The 16,503-nt window shown below is 40.2% G+C and overlaps 1 protein-coding gene across 4 annotated transcripts in view; it reads right to left on the bottom strand.

Annotated features, from left to right (window-relative positions):
• The window catches only part of LOC132403786 (cadherin EGF LAG seven-pass G-type receptor 1-like), a 368,758-nt gene that overhangs the window by 77,868 nt on the left and 274,387 nt on the right, over window positions 1-16,503 (bottom strand). For all 4 annotated transcript variants that reach the window (XM_059987470.1, XM_059987471.1, XM_059987472.1 and 1 more), the window contains 6 exons: window positions 9,428-9,594; window positions 8,009-8,194; window positions 5,764-5,877; window positions 3,933-4,107; window positions 1,410-1,551; window positions 20-140 (listed from right to left, as the gene is read on the bottom strand). In XM_059987470.1, coding sequence (XP_059843453.1) covers window positions 20-140; window positions 1,410-1,551; window positions 3,933-4,107; window positions 5,764-5,877; window positions 8,009-8,194; window positions 9,428-9,594 — 905 coding nt within the window. The remainder of the gene's footprint in view (window positions 1-19; window positions 141-1,409; window positions 1,552-3,932; window positions 4,108-5,763; window positions 5,878-8,008; window positions 8,195-9,427; window positions 9,595-16,503) is intronic.

The raw sequence follows: 16,503 nt of genomic DNA, 5'->3' as shown, positions 1-16,503 counted from the left end.
CTTTGGTCGATGTTCCTACCTTACATCTGCACTCTCCTGTCGTCTTGTTGCAGTCAGCATCGAAGCCCTTGTTGGTGTCACAGTTACAGGGACCACAGATAGGATTCCCCCACCTCCCTCTTGGACACGGCAGGTCTATCCTGGAAAGGTTCAGAAATTGCCATTAAAATCTCAACAGTCAAGATGCTCCAAATCATAACTATGTTGTTTTCAGACCCATAAGCCACAAATTTACATTGAGTACTGGCAGCCATCTCCAATAAGCTTAACATTGTACTTGTACTTCACTGTATTTGTGATATGACAATAAAACTTCAGCTATTTTCCCAATTTTTTTGTTTTGTCCAAATAGTGTTGCCAACAATAGTGTTTCATAATTTTGAAGGGAACCATTCAGTCCCTCCAATATCTGTCAGCTCAGAGAGCAACCCCACACCCCACCAATTTTCTCTGTAGCCTTTTCTCACCACGTTCCCATCAACTTCTCCCAGATTCTGCCATTCACATACACACTACAGGTCACTTAACCCATCACACAGCACATTTCTGGGATGTGGAAGGAAACCGGAATGCCATAGGGAAACCCACAGAGTCACAGGGAGAACACAGAAACTGCACCAGAAGTATGGTGGCACCTGGAGGCTGCCCAGCAGAAACCTCACTGATCTGACTTGACACAAATGTTACATTACACTGTATGTATGTGTGCAAATAAAGCTCAGCTTTCAAATCTTTCTTCCTTTCAGAGACACGTGTCCTACTCCCGCTCATGCTTTCCTGTGTGTTTTGACTGCTCAGACTATGTTGCAGTGCATCACACGAGGAGTCTCTGAATGAAAGGACAAAGCAGCCACAATAAAGTTGTCCAACTTCACAGTCTAAAGATGATCAACTGGACTCTAGAACACGATACAACCTGAAAGAGCACACCCAGGGCAGTGTAGTGTTCCACAAACAAATTGTTCACTGTCCCAGGTATCATTCTGTTACATAAAGCATTTGATTACTTTAAGAATCTCTTGATAAATTACCACCCATAATCAAAAACAAATATTTATTTAGTTCTTTTTTAATGTTAATAAATCCAATTTAACATATTTTCTAAAATCAAAACAAAAGTGTGTCAGCATTCTTGGTTTCTCTGGGATCCCTATATTTGTTAATGATAAGACAGAAAGATAAGAGCAAACACGAGGAAATCTGCAGATGCTGGAAATTCAAACAACACACACAAAATGCTGGTGGAACGCAGCAGGCCAGGCAGCATCTATAGGGAGAAGCGCTGTCGACGTTTCGGGCCGAGACCCTTCGTCAGGACACAGAAAGATAAGAGTGCCTTGTCGTAATCAAACAATGGTATTTCTTGCTTAAAATTAGCTCCAAATATATCGCCAGTTTTTGTTCCTTACTTGTTTTCACAGTATTGACCATAGTAATTTTCTGCACAGTCACAGGAATAGCCATGTGTGGAACCTGGTTTGTGAACACAGTGAGACACGTGTTCACATGGATTCAGTTTGCAGACATCTATACAGTTCCTTCCAAAGAATCCTGTTGGGGGGGGGGGGGGGTGAAAACAATTATTATATTTAGCACTGCACCTTTTTTCCAAATTAATTATCCATGAAATTGCATTCAATTCTAAAGCTGCACAACAGAACAGTCTATACACATGTAATGTTCTCAGAGTAACAGATGACATCACTCTACTTTATAATGCACATTGGTAAATATATAATATAATTAATGTAAATTGGTAAATAATTAATAAATAATTAAGAAAGGGTCATGGGTGTCTCACAACAAATAGAAATACCTCATCAAACCTGACTAAAATGAGATGACCCCCCCCCCCCCCCACCCAAGCCCTCACCATCTTATCAAAAGGATTTCAAAGGGATGGTACTTCCACATTTTCACTCTGCTTTTGTACTTTCAATTTAGTGTTGTCAGTAAAATTTACTTGAATCCACTGACAACACTATATTGAAAGTACGCTTCACTGATGGAAAAACTGAGTGGCTCAAAATGTAGTTGTTCCTTCTATCTATCTATTCAGGGGTTCCCAATCTTTTTTGTGCCATGGACCAATACCATTAAGTAAGGGACCCCTGGACCCCTGGTTGGGAACACCTAACTTCTGAACAGCCAAGCTTGCTGTTTAGTTTCCTGCCTCCAAGTCCCACAACTCAAGGCTTCACTACTATTCGTCAGTGGAGATGACTCTCTCGTTCTATTAGCAGTTTACTACTTATAGGTCACAAAGTCACTCAAGCCTGTTTCTCTATTCAATAAAGTTATGGTTGATACAGTATCCCTCTCCTTTCTCTCCCATTCCCTACACCCTTTGATAGCTTCAGTTCCAAAAATCAATTAATCTCAGCACAAATACGCTCTCTGGCTTTCAGTTGGTAAGAATCTAAAGTGCAGCTCATCTCAGCTGGAAACGGGCAATCTTTTATCCTGAGATTAATCCCCCAGATCTGCACTCAGCAGATGGGGAACCGAACTGCTGTAATCGTCTTACTCTGTGACTGCGAACATTGGTGACCATGGTTTTCTCTATCTTATTTTGTCAGATTTGATCCATGTTATCTCCACAATTTACATCATAGCATCCAACAAATTCTCTGGCTTCACAATAATTACATATATAGATTAATTGACATATGTATATATCTATGGACACTAATGTTCATGGGAAAAGATAAATATATTTTTTCATTTCCTAACTGCATTCCGAGGGTCATTTTATAATATTGATCTGTTCTTCCTGTAACATATTTCTCTAGCTGTACATCTTCAATTTCAACTCCAGTTCTAAAAAAACAAATCCTAGCTCTACATTATTCATCCTTGCACCCTCTCGCACCCTATCCAAACCTTTCAATCTCCCAGTTTTAAATCATACTGTGGCCATTCTTCTTTGTCAATTTTCTCTTAACTATTCCACAATGTATTTCTATTTTTCTTTACTTTTAAAGGCACTGAATTTCCTGACATAATGTAATCTAATGAAGGTTACATACATAAATATTGGAAAACAATTATTGGCAATCCCATGTAAAAGTTACAAACCAAAACATCAGGAAAAAAGTTGGTGTTGCTAAGGCCCTTAAGCCTGCTCTTTCATTCAAGAAAATCACTGCTTATCCCACTTTGGCCTCAAAATCACTTCCCATTCCCTCAACTCCCTTGTACTGTAGCTCAAATATGTTGGTCAATCTCTGCTTTGAATACAGTTAATGACTCTGTTCCCATGTTTTGCTAGGTAGAGGATTCCAAAGAGTCACAACCCTCTGACCGAAGAATTCCTTCATATCCTCCATCAATCTGTTCAGTATCTTTTCTGATACTCTTACATTTCAATATACATAGGTCAAATATATTCAGCCTCCCTTCAAGACATCCACCTCTTCATTCCACAAACCATCATTCCAACCAACCACAACCAAACTTCTCTGCAAACTGAAACTGTGCACAGAACTCCAAGCAGATACTCAACAGAATTCTGTGACTTTGCATTAAAACTTCCCTACTATTTATCTCCCATTCCCATGACCTCCCTGACGGCCTTTTAAATAAAAGTAAACATTACATCAATGTTAATTACTTTCTTTATCTGCAAATCAATCTTTTGTGTTTCCAGCATTAAGACCCCACCCCCAATATCCCTTTGCAATTGCACTCCATTGAAATAGAAATTTGATTTTTCATTCTTCCTTCTAAGGTGGATAACCATACAGTTATATAGCATTCAATATGCTAATTTCTTTTTAAGTTATTAAGTATGGAGGACATATATATTTGTAGAAGTTCATGTGAAGTTTGAAGAGGATCAAAAATATCTTCAGAATTAAGAATTAAGCCAACAGTGCAATTTTTCACTGATAACTAAACACTGTACTGAGCCAAGGAAGACATCCAAATACCTGGTTCACAGAAACAGGAGTGACTATCCCAGTCATCAATGCAGCGGCTGTTTGAGGGGCAGGGATTGGCATCACACTGATCTGGAATATGACAACCACTCTCTACTTGAAATTTTACAGCTCGATCCATGTTCAGAGTGGCTACATTTGTTGAAGTATCACCCATTCGCAGTCCCTATTATAGAGCAGTGAAAGGAACTCTCTTTAAAGTTAATGCACATCAATTACTTTAAAGAATCTTTTCTTCTCTGCATTACAATGTTATACTGAAGACACTTCACACTAGAAGCTGCTCAACATCAAAGTTAATTTATTATCAAACTACATGTATGCTACTATGAGATTCAACTTATTGTAGGCATTTACAGAAAATAAAGAAATGCAATAGAATTGATTACAAATTATATATAACCAAAGATTAAAACAACCAAAGTGCAAAAGAAGACAAATGGTGCAAATAAAAATATATATTGAGAACATAAGTTGTAGAGTCCTTGAAAGTGAGTCTTGTAGGTTGTGGAATCAGCTCAGAGTTGCAGTGAGTGAAGTTGTCCACTCTGGTTCAGGAGCCTGACAGTTGTAAGGCAAAAATTATTCCTGAACCTGGTGGGGTGAGGCTCAAGGCTCCTGTACATCCTGCCCAAAGGTAGCAGCGAGAAGAGAGCATGGTCCAGATGGCTGGGGTCCTTGACAATAGATGATGCTTTCTTAAAGCAGTGCTCCATGGAAATGTACTCAATGGTGCGGAGAACTTTCCCATTGATGGACTTGGCTGTATCTACAACTTACGGTAGACTGATCTATTCCTAGGCATTGGTGTTTCTATACCAGGACATAATGCAACCAATAGAACAAAGACACAGAACAAAATAGTGTACCCGAATGGCCATTAGCATTGAATGTACTCTCAATCCCTCTGTAAAGAAGTCACACATCCTCCATCTCTTTACAATTAGTCAATAGAGAAAATACAAAGAACTACCTTTGAACACACAAACCTGGCTGGCAATGCAATGTGAGAAGAATGAAGACAGGCTTCAAGGGATATCGTTAGCCTGACTAAATGGGTGATGCTGTGGTGGATGGTGTTTATGAAGTCATCCACTTGAATATTTTCAAATAGTGAGGGATTGAAATAATGTTGGTCCTCAGAGGGATCAGGGTATAATGGTACATTGATATTAACATGTAGATACAGAAAAAATTTGGAAGGCAAACATTGTGTTGGCCTTTAGAGAAAATACTGTAATTTCACAAAGTCTCAATGAGAGCTCATCTGGAATACATAATGGAGGTCCAGTCTTCCGAATTAACGAAGAGGCAACACAGCCAATCTTCATCTGATTGATTGCCCAAGGAGGAGACACTGAGCAGCCTGGGCCTATGCTTGCTCAGATTAAGAAGAACGAAAGGTGATCTTATTAAAACACCAAATGCTTGGGTTTGACAAGGTAGATGCTGAGCTGATGTTTTCAATCAGGAGTCACAGTCTCGAAATAAAAGTGTGGCATTCAGGCAGAAAACTAATCCAGCTGAATGGGTGCTCTAGTGCCCATACAAAGATAATCTAGTTATGTTAAAAACAGAAAATGCTAGAAAAAGCTTAAAAGGCCAGGCAGTAGCTGTAGAAAGAAGAGGAGAAAGTATTAACTATTCAGGCTGCAGATTGTTTGTCAGAAGTGAGAGGGAGAGAGGAAGCAAGTCAGTTTGGTGAACAAAATAGGATATGAAGTTCTTTCCAGTATATGAGGTTTTATTTTTGTTTTTCAATTGTGACTCAAGCATAAGTCTTAACAGTAGAGGAAAAGAATGATCTTTTGTTGTTCCTTACCTGCATGCAACCATAGAACCCTTGCTGGCTTGTACCCAAACCTTCAGGAAGACGTCCAACAAATATACTTCTCAATTTTAATCCTGGCAATTCATTCCCAATTTCTACACTGGCCTGTAATAACATGCAGTCAAAAATTAAAGCCTTAGAATATTTTTTCAATTATTGGCTAATTTAAATGCATTAATGTCCTGCAACAAACACAAACTTGGTAGATGGCAAAAAGCCTGTGATGGTGGAAAAAAGAATAGATAAAAGACAACCCTTGTGCTCTTTTGTTGTTATCATTAATAAGTTATCAGTAGCAAGATAACAGCATTGTTGCAACCCTGCATGGTGTACATGAAGGTCAAATGATCAAGTACAACTCTTGACATTCATCATTGGTGCAGGGATACCATGAAACTGGAATACTTTATCTGATTTTACTTTCCTTCAAGGTATTCCTGGTAATCATAGAATCATAAAAAAGTACAGCACAGAAACAGGCCTTCAGCTCCTCGAGTCCATGCCAAACCATTTAAACTGCCTGTAGTGGGACCACACCCCTCCCGTCCATATATCTATCCAAACTTCTCTAAGACATTGAAAATGAGCTTGCAATTACCACTTGAGCTGGCAGCTCATTCCACACTCTCCTGACCTTCTGAATTAATAAGCTTCTCTTCATGTTCCTCTTAAACTTTTCATCTTTTACCCTCAACCCATGATCTCTAGTTGTAGAGCCACCCATCCTCAGTGAAAAAAGCCAGCTAGCATTTACCCTACCCATAACATTTATAATTTTCTATAGCTCCATCAAATCTCCCCTCAGTCTTCGATGTAATAAATTCAATACAAGTTCATTACACAACATAAATTACATTCTAATTTATAACTTAGGTGTTCATTTTTATCCTGTATTAATATTTTCCTTGATTATCCCAAATGATCACAGCATGCAAACAAAGTAAAAGTTATTCCTTGGAGAGTGGGGAAAGGGGCTTATAAACCACTGGAAAACATATCTGCAAAAGCAGGGCTCATCAACGTCATGTTAACCAAGCAGGTTATTGTCCTAACACTTTGGCAGCCAAGGCACTCCTCTTCTCAAGGTATAGGAATGGTACTCATGTCATATACACCCTTTAAACCAAATCTTTTTTATGCTATGAACCATATGTTGGGGACCCCTGCCTTAGACAGAGGAAAAGGGGAAAAGGGGGAAATAAAGAATGTGAGAAGATAAGGAGATGAAATAATAATTTTGAACAGCCAGAAGGATAAATAGTCAGAAGAGGTGATGATACTGGAGTAGGAAAAGGAATATGAGGATGAACAAGCTACAAGCATTAGACTTGGTTCATAGAATATTATTAAAAGCAAAATTAAATCTCTAGCCACAAGATGAAAATATATAATTATTTAAACTAAGATTCCATTGTTGACTGAGGGAAGATGCAGGATCTATTGTTTCAATGCTGTGCCTTTCATGGCAAATTAGAACTGCAGGAAAACTACAGCATTGAATAAATGCTAGCATGGTAACCTAGTGGTTGGCAAAATACTTCATAGTACCAGCAATCAGAGTTCAATTCCTGCTGCTGCCTGTAAGGAGATTGTATGTTCTCCCCGTGACAGCATGGGTTTCCAATGGGTGCTTCCATGTCCTCCCACTGTCCAAAGACATACTGATTGGCAGGTTAATTGGTCATTGTAAATTGTCCCGTGATTAGGCCAGGGTTAAATTGGGGGATCGCTGGGTGGCACGCCTCGAAGGGCAAATTCCGCGCTGTATCTCAATTAAAAAAAAGAATGACCCATAGGATACATCTGATAGCAATGGAAAAGTGGTTTCAGCCCAAAAGAAAAGACACTGATGCTAAACCATTTTGAAGTGGTGGTGTTTAGATTTTATAGCAACTTTCATTTAGAACAGCACATACCACAATCCAAAGGGAGCCCAGGGGAAATCCAATGAATTTAAGTGTTCAGGGACAGGTGCTCAAGTAATATTTTCAGATGCTCAAGTATTTAGATACTTTTCCAATTTTCAAATGGTTCAATTTAATATCAGAGAATGTATACAGTTTACAACCCGAAATTCTTATTCTTCACAGGCATCCATGAAACAGAAAAAATACCCAAAGAACGAATGACAGAAAATGTTAGAGCATTTGAATTTTTGAAGTAATTACGTGGTTAAACATTTACAATGCTCTCTGGCGGCTAGTGAAATTGCAGGAATTTCCCTGCAGTGAGTTACCTGGTACATTCCGTAATCCAAAGACATGACGGCCATGTACTTGATGTCCTTGCCATCCTTCATGCTTTTTATTTCAATCAGTAAATGGTGCCACTCTCCATCGCTGACCCGTGTCCGAGTCATTCTCAGTTTGGCTTTCAATCCGAGTCTGTTGTGCACTTCAAATTGCAGGATGTTGTCTGTTATCTGCCATGGATGGAAAAGCAAGAGCACTAGGGCTAATTCTGACTGTACACAGCAAAAGAAAGACACACATTACTTCAAATTTGAGAGAAATCTCTTCACTATTTAGGCATGAGGCCAGCTTATACTTGTCAATGCTCACTGTAAATAGAAACACAGAAACCCTAAAGCTCTTGAAAAATACCGAGGATATCCTTGAATAATTTTACAGCTGCTCAGTATTAGCGTGAGGTCAGCAAAAAGAAATGTTTTAATTTTCCAGAGATTACTGATGTCCCTGCAGGTGGAGTGACAGTTGAAGGTAACTAAATTAGATTAATTCTAGTCATGATTTTGCCAGAATGAAACCAAGAACCTGCTCCCAACAGCAAATGGGAGAGTTTTTTTTTCAACAAGATATTTCATTAAATTGAATATAAGCACTAACCTTGTTTGATTAGAAAACAAGCAAGCCTGGATAAACACAATCACTGATCCCATTTTAAATTATAATCCTGAAGAAATCAGTGTCCTTTAACATTGCAGACAAGATAGCCGTCCTTAAAGCTAAGAAAATGGTGATGATAACTGTGATAAATTTTGCTGCAATAGCTCAAAGAATGGTTGCTGCTACCAATGTTTCCTCTAATTTATAGTGACCAGTGTGCGCAAAACTCCTGTGCTGTGCAATTTTTTACCCAGTGACAACAACATGTGTGCACTGAATAATCTCTTCAATAAAAACAGTACAAATAAGCCAGTTCTAAAATCTGCAGACGAATCTTCGCAAACTCCATGTCAACACCGTCCACGTCAGGAAATGTGATTATGTACGATCATGAAATATACTTCACAAAACAATAAGGTAGAGGGTGGCAATCTTTTGTGCGCAGTTTAGATTCCTTTGGGTGCTAGCAGCAAAAGATATGTGCGTGCATTGCTCATTGAGGGAACTATGGCTACTAGACCCAACTTCAGTTCTAGTTCAGCAGAGGCAGCAATATGAGTTAAATGCAATACTTCAGGAGCAGCAAACAATTTGCTGGAGGAGCTCAGCAGGTTGAACAACACCTGTGGAAGGAACTGTCAACATTTTGGGTTGAAACCCTGCACCAGTCCTGACCTGAAATGTCCACAATTCCTTTCCTCCCACAGATGCTGCCTGACCCACTGATCTCCTCCAGCAGATTGCTGTTCCAGATTCTAACTTCTGCAGTCTCTCGTGTCTCCATGCAAAGTTTTTGGACAACTGCTCACCTGAATATTAATTTTGGAGGAAGTTCCGGCATTTGCTTGAACAAGGAATCCATTGGCTTTTCTTGTACGGAACATTAGGCCAATATACCAGGGCACAGATATAGTAATATCAAGGTCATCAAAAGAGATCATACTGCTGCCCTTGAACCTCTGGGGGTTAGGCATCACTGCAGAGAGGAGATAAGAGTATCTTCATTAGTGCAAAATGATCTAATTTCAGAAGAAAGATGCACAATTTTCCAATATGGAACTTCTATCCAATTACTTTTATCCTAATGTCAACAGTAAACAGAAGCAAAAAAGAAACCTGTTAAGAAAGAAAACTTGATACAAAGTTAAGATAAACTGCATGAAGATAAAGCACGTGTATTAGGAATGTGGGTATGTTCAGCCTATTAAACATTTGCAATCATTCAATTCAGTTATTCTTGATACACATTTCATTTTGGTTCATTTATTATCAGCGAATGTATACAATATACAATCTGAAATTTGTATTCTTCATAGGCATCCGTGAGACAAGAGACCCCATAAAATGAACGATAGAACATTGAAAGCCTGAAGCCCCCGTCCCCCAACCCCCGAACAAGCAGCAGCAAAAACATCTCCACTCCCACTTCCCCCCCGCCAGTGGAAGCACAAACCACTAACCCTCTCCTACACTACCCTCCCATCATGCAAGCAATGGCAAAAATCCCCAAAGAGCCATCAAAACTACAGTCCATAACCCAGCACTTTGGTATCTCAGTCAGGCTCGCTCTCTCCGGCCAGAGAGAGGTTCCTCCGGCATTGATGAGAGTGGAGACCAGCAACTCACTGTTCCACTGTTACAATGCTACAAATCCAACTACTGACCCCAGTTCCATGACCCTGTACTAGAAATACAACTCGATTGCACAAGTTCCAGTGGATCTAACCTCAGCTTTTCATGGACATTTTTGCTCAGATTTCCACCATGTTTTATGTGAAACAGCACTTCCAGACGTCACCCCAGATGGCCTGGCTCTAATCTTAAAGTGAGGCCTCTATGCTCTGCATGGTTCATCAGAGGATACACATTCTTTCAATCCATTCTGTCAAATCATCAATCATCTTAAACACCTCAAGGGGTTTACTCCTTAATCTTCCACACCGAAAGAAATGCAAAGCCAGGCTATGCAATCTGTCCTTGTAGCGTAATCTTTGGTGCTGACACTCACATTGACTGCATTCCAGTGGTTAAAAATTGCACTGACTTATGTGACACAGTGCTGGTATTCGTAGAACCTGTGCAAGGCAGGGCCAGCTGCAGTGACAAGGGAAAATTCCCCATTCCACAACAGAAATGTTGTATAATCACGAATATTGATGCAAGCACACAGATTATAATCAGCAAATCATAAAGGCAAGATTCTGCAGATGCTGGAAAACGAAAGCAACACACAGAAAATGCTGGAGGAACTCATCATATCAGGCAGCATCTATGGAAATGAACAAACTGGTGACGTCTCAGGCTGAGACCCTTTCTCAGGACCGGAATGGAAAAGGGAAAGACGCCAGAATAAAAAGGTGGGGGGAAAGGAAGGAAGATAGCTAGATGGTGATAGGTGAAGCCAGTTGGGTGGGAAAGGAAAAGGGCTGCAGAGGAAGGAATCAGATAGGAGAGGAGAGCGGAGGGGTCAGAGCAGAAGATCCTGTCACTTGTATAATTCAGGCACCTGAAGTAATACTCTAGTTATAAAGGAAACAGATTTATTAGCACTGTATAATGCCCTCAGTTGATTTACTTTAATACAATTGGTCTCTGAGTAATCTGCAGCAGGGTGGCAGTGATGGCCACTTTTAACAAAATTAGAGAATGGTACGTGCATCATATGTTGGACAAATTATCTTGTTAATCTTATTCAGACTGAGACCTTTGAGGTTTAAATTTTTTTTTGTCATCATGGTAAAAGTGTTAAAGGGATTAGTTACAAAGACATTTTTTGTTTTACAGAGGACAATGCAAGTAAGGGCACTTAACTAAGACATGAGATCTGTACACTGCTTACAGCCCTTAAGGATCAGAAACTTAGACTTTGCTGGGAAATAACAGCAGCATTGTGGAGTCAACATTCCTCTCCTAACCTGGAGATTAAAATCAAGAATCACCTTACGTTTGACTGAAGAACTGCGTACACTTTTGCTAACGGTGCTGTGCCGATAATGGAAACCATGGCGACAAAGATGAGGCCTTGAGACAATTTGATTCTAAAGTTAACTCTTGTCAGATTTCATCCGTGTTTCAGTATCACAGTCCTTTCCACACCTGTTATGTGCCTGGTCATTGATCCTATTTCTCTTATACAGTTAAATTTCAATAATCCACTGTCCAGAAATCCCAAAGCTTCAATATCTGGCTCCAGATGATGCTTTCTTCACTCCTCTTCAGCAATGGCTTTCCAGGCCCTAGTCTCTAGGCTCTCTTACAGCCCCTTGCAATGACTTTTGGTCGCAGTTTGATCAGTTTCTACACTGTTTTGTGACCACAAGGCATCAACCAAACCAAGAAATGTCATGAAAGCAAAGCACTACTAATAAAAACCTAGAGAAAATATGATTACAGGCAGCCCACGGGTTACCTACGAGTTCCGTTCCTGAGTCCATCTTTAAGTCGGATTTGTATGTAAGTTGGAACAATTACATCCGGTATTATTTAACGTCAGTCAAACATTTGTCTTAGTATATAGTATATACTTTACCTTTCTATGCATATAAAACACTTAAGAAATGTATGTATTCCAATAATTAAACCACTGCATTGCTTAGTAATAATTGTAGCTTTCATCGGGGCAGGGCCTTTCACGTGCTCCGTTATTCGCACTTTATCCGTTATCCTTTAAAATTGTTCCGATCATTGACTGACTGTAGTCTAACGCTTTTCCAGTGACCGATGGCGTTTCACCTCTTTCCAAACGCTTTATTATTTCCACTTTATTTTCAATCGCGATTGCTTCCCGTCAATGGAACAGAAACACTGCGGACGGCGGGTCCCGACCAACGCCAGTTCCCGAGGACCACAGCATTGAATTCCCTGGGTGCTAAACTGCACTGGATTGAGACAGGTTAAATGGGATAAGTGGGGGCTGTGGTGGGTTTGGGTATTTGATCCTCCACAATATTTTGCGTGGGAATTTAAACTGGAAGTGTGAGTGTTTTTATTACGAGGTCGAGTTGCGAGCTCGACATCAACCCGGCACGGATGGTACGGGAGTCACTGGATTGACATCAACCCGGCACGGGAGCGGTCTGTCACTAAATTGAACTCGGGAACTTCTGTTCTCTAGCCCGGCGCAGATCTGACTGCGCCACCAGCCAACTGGAATGGGGGGGGGGGGGGCAGAGTCAGGGTGAACCTTACTAAGAAAAATTTAAGCCAAATACAAAGTTAAACGCTCAACACAGTGACAACGGCAACGACTTAATGGCAGATGGCGTCGCGATCCGACTTAAAATGGCGGACAGCATTCTCTTGCCTTGGTTTGTAAGTATGAATTGTCTGTAAGTTGGACATTCATAACTCGGGGACTGCCTGTACTGAAATGTGAAATTCAAAAGGTATGGTGGAAAGCATTTCCAGTTATTCCATGATATTCAGGCATTGAGAGAATGTGATGTTATCGGAAGGGGACAAAGAGGATCAAGACTTTTCAGCTTTGGAAACGTGGAACAGGCCCATCACTCTGCAGAAATCTCTACTGCACTTACCGTGAAATTCAACATCAATATGTGAAACATACAGGGCTTTAGCAACTCAGGCAGGCAGACAAAAGCAACCAAGGATTATTTAATTCACATCTCCTTGCCAATGCTGAGACTTAAAAAATAATACGGTAGGCTGTGCAACTGCTGATCTAATTTTATCAGTAAGGCAGAGGTGAGAGTCATCCTTGCTACTGAATTACCTGCATGAACATTGCTGAGTTAAAAACACCAGTTACACAAAGGTGAATCAAGTGGTTCAACAGAAAAACATGGAAAGTTACTCTAAAAGAGGAGGCTATCGGTCCCACTATATCTGAAAGGGCTCTACATAAATTGAGCGGGTCTCATTCTATGCTTCCTTCCCACCGTCCTGCAAATTCTTTCATCCAGCCTTATTTTGAATTATTCCATGTCCAATATTTCTTGGTTTCTGACAATAGGCACCATTTCCATCTATCCATCTTCTCTGTCAGAACTCTATGTGTTTAAATACTCCCATCTGGTCCCCCTTCTACCATTTCAAGTTCAGGTGAGCACTTCCAAGTACTGAGGTGTCAACATCTCTAAGGATCTAACCTGGACCCAACATATTGATCTAATTACAAAGCAGGCACAACAGGGGCTATATTTGGTATGTCACCACAGACACTCCCAAATTTCTACAGACGTACTGTGGAGAGCATTCTAACTAACTAGCTGCATCACTGTCTGGTAAGGAGGGGGTCACCACAGAATCAGAAAAAGCTGCAAAAAGTTGTAAACTCAGCCAACTCCATCATGGGCACTAACCTCCCCAGAATCCAGGGTGCCTTCAAAAGCGATGCTTCAAAAAGGTGCCATCTATCATTAAGAACCCCCATCACCCAGGACATGCCCTCTTCTCATTGCTACCATCAGGGAGGAGGTACAGGAGCCTGAAAACTCACAATCAACGTTTCAGAGATAGCTTCTTCCCCTCCTCCATAAGCTTTCATGAACAGTTCCACAGTATTTTCCACTAATTTAAAATATTTTTATATATCCTTCTTATTCCAATTTACCGCTTTTATTAGTATGAATTATTACATGTGGCAATTTATTAGATGTGTTTTTGTGTGATATCAAAAGTATTTCCCTCATTTGCCATCTCTTATTTACTTCAAAAAATTCTGTCAAGTTCGTAAACATAATTTGCCTTTAAAAACTGGTGAGGCTTTCTCCAATCATCCCATATTTGTCCAGTGGCTGCTAACTTAGTTGCAAATTGCTGTTTTTAAAACTTAATGTACCTTGTGGTTCATCTGACTGGTCTGTGGTTATCAGTTCTATCCTGACTCTTTTTTTAGACAGAGGTATAACCACTGGCAGTTTTCCATCCTTTAAGATCCTTTGTGATTTGTGTATAAAAAAAAGACAGGTGCAAAGGGGTATAACCCATGCTGTCATATCTTATCAACTTCAAATTGAAGACAAGCACTAGCTGTGGAACATCCATATCATGACAACATAACACACAGAGGTTTATGACCAAACTGCTAAAATTAGAGCTGGCATTCCCACTAATTGAATATTCAAAAGCAGCTGTATTGACTGTTTGACAAGATCAACCCAGCAGTGTTTAAAGACATTTTACACAGAAATTGATTAAATATTCTGACAAAAGGATATTATTTTTGGAATTGCTTTAAATGTCTATATCTTTAACAAAGGCTTTAAATTTCAGTGTTCCAAGTTTGTAAGTTAACCTCATGCAAGCAGCTAAAACAATCTGATCCTGTTTGTCTTGGAGGGTACATTTCAGGACTCCGTCTAAAACAACAGGACTTGTAATCCTACACGTAATCTACACACAAGAATCTTTGTGGAGCTATAGTGCCTTGAAAGGATATTCAGCTGCCACAACTATTTTCACATTTTACTGTCTCATTTATAAAATACATTGAAGTACGATTTTTTTGAGTTAACCTATAAAACATTGCACATCATGTCAAAGCAAAAGAAAAAAATTCCAAAACATGTCAACAATTTACTAAAAATTAAAAACCAAAATTGGGAGGCTGATAAAAGCATTCATCCCCTTTGTAGTTATTATGCTAACTTTCCACAGGTGCAATACCTAACCAACTCACCCAATCTGTTGATGTTGAAAATTGGAGGATCACCTGAATGAATACCCCCTCTCTCTGTTAAGTCCAACAGGATGGTAGATTCTCAACAGACCAAACCAAAATGAAGACGAAAGAGCATTCAAGACAAGTCAGGGAAATGCTAATAGAGAAGCATAAATCTGGGGAAACGTACAGGACCATCTCAACATAACCCAGAGCTCAATGCAGTCCATTGCGGAAAAGTTGAAAATATATGCAACTACAGCCACACTGCCTATATCAGGCTGCCCCACTAAACTTAGTTGCCAGAGAAGAGTAGCACTTGTAACAGAGGCAACTGTGGTACGAACTGAGGGAGCTGCAGAAGTTAGTGGCTGCAACTGGAGATGAAGCTTATGGCTCCACAATCTCTAAGGCCTTGCATAAAAAGCGTATTTATAGAAGAGTGACAAGGAAGAAGCCCTGGCTAAAAAAAAAAGTATATCCTTGCCCGCAAAGACTTTGCAAAGTGACCCTTGGAGGATTTTGTAAAGGAAGTCCTGTGGTTGGATGGCCTCAGCACTAAGTGCTACATGTGGTGCCGATCGAGTACTGAGCATCAGCCAGGGAACACCATCACCACTGCAAGGTATGGTGGAGATGGCACCATGCTGTGGGGATGCTATTCAGCAGCAGGACTGGGAGTCTGGTAAGGACTGATGGGAAGATGAATGCAGCTAAATACAGAGAGAACCTGGATAAAAACCTGCTAGCCTCTGCCAGAAAGCTTAAAATAGGGAGGAAGTTGATCTTTCAGCAGGACAATGACACAAAGAACATGGCCACAGCAAGCATGGAGTGGCTTCAAATGAAGAAAATTGATGTCCTAGAGTGGCCCAGTCAAAGTTCTGATGTTAACTCAATCTGACATCTCATGATTGCTGATTACCACCGCTCCCCAACTAACCTGGCACAGCTTGAGCACATTTCAAGGAGGAATAGGCAAAGCTTGCTCCATCACATTGTGCAAGGCCAATGGAGACTTAGAGAACAGACTATAATAGCTGTGTGCGGTGGGTCAACCAAGTACTGAGAAAAAGGGGATGAATATATTTGAAGTGCTGACACTTCAGTTTTTCCATTTTTGGTTTTTCATGCTTTATGATTTCCCCTGTTTTTGGGCTCCACTTTGGGGGGGGGGGGGGGAAAAGCCTGAGATTTGCAAATAGAAATTCTCTGTTAAATTCCTCACTTAGGTGAACTAAAGGTTGGGGGCCGGATACTTTT

This window comes from Hypanus sabinus, chromosome 13, assembly GCF_030144855.1.
Source record: "Hypanus sabinus isolate sHypSab1 chromosome 13, sHypSab1.hap1, whole genome shotgun sequence".
In the NCBI taxonomy this organism is placed as follows: domain Eukaryota; kingdom Metazoa; phylum Chordata; class Chondrichthyes; order Myliobatiformes; family Dasyatidae; genus Hypanus; species Hypanus sabinus.
The sequence above is the reverse complement of the archived record's forward strand: the minus strand, read 5'-3'. Positions and strand labels throughout refer to the sequence as shown.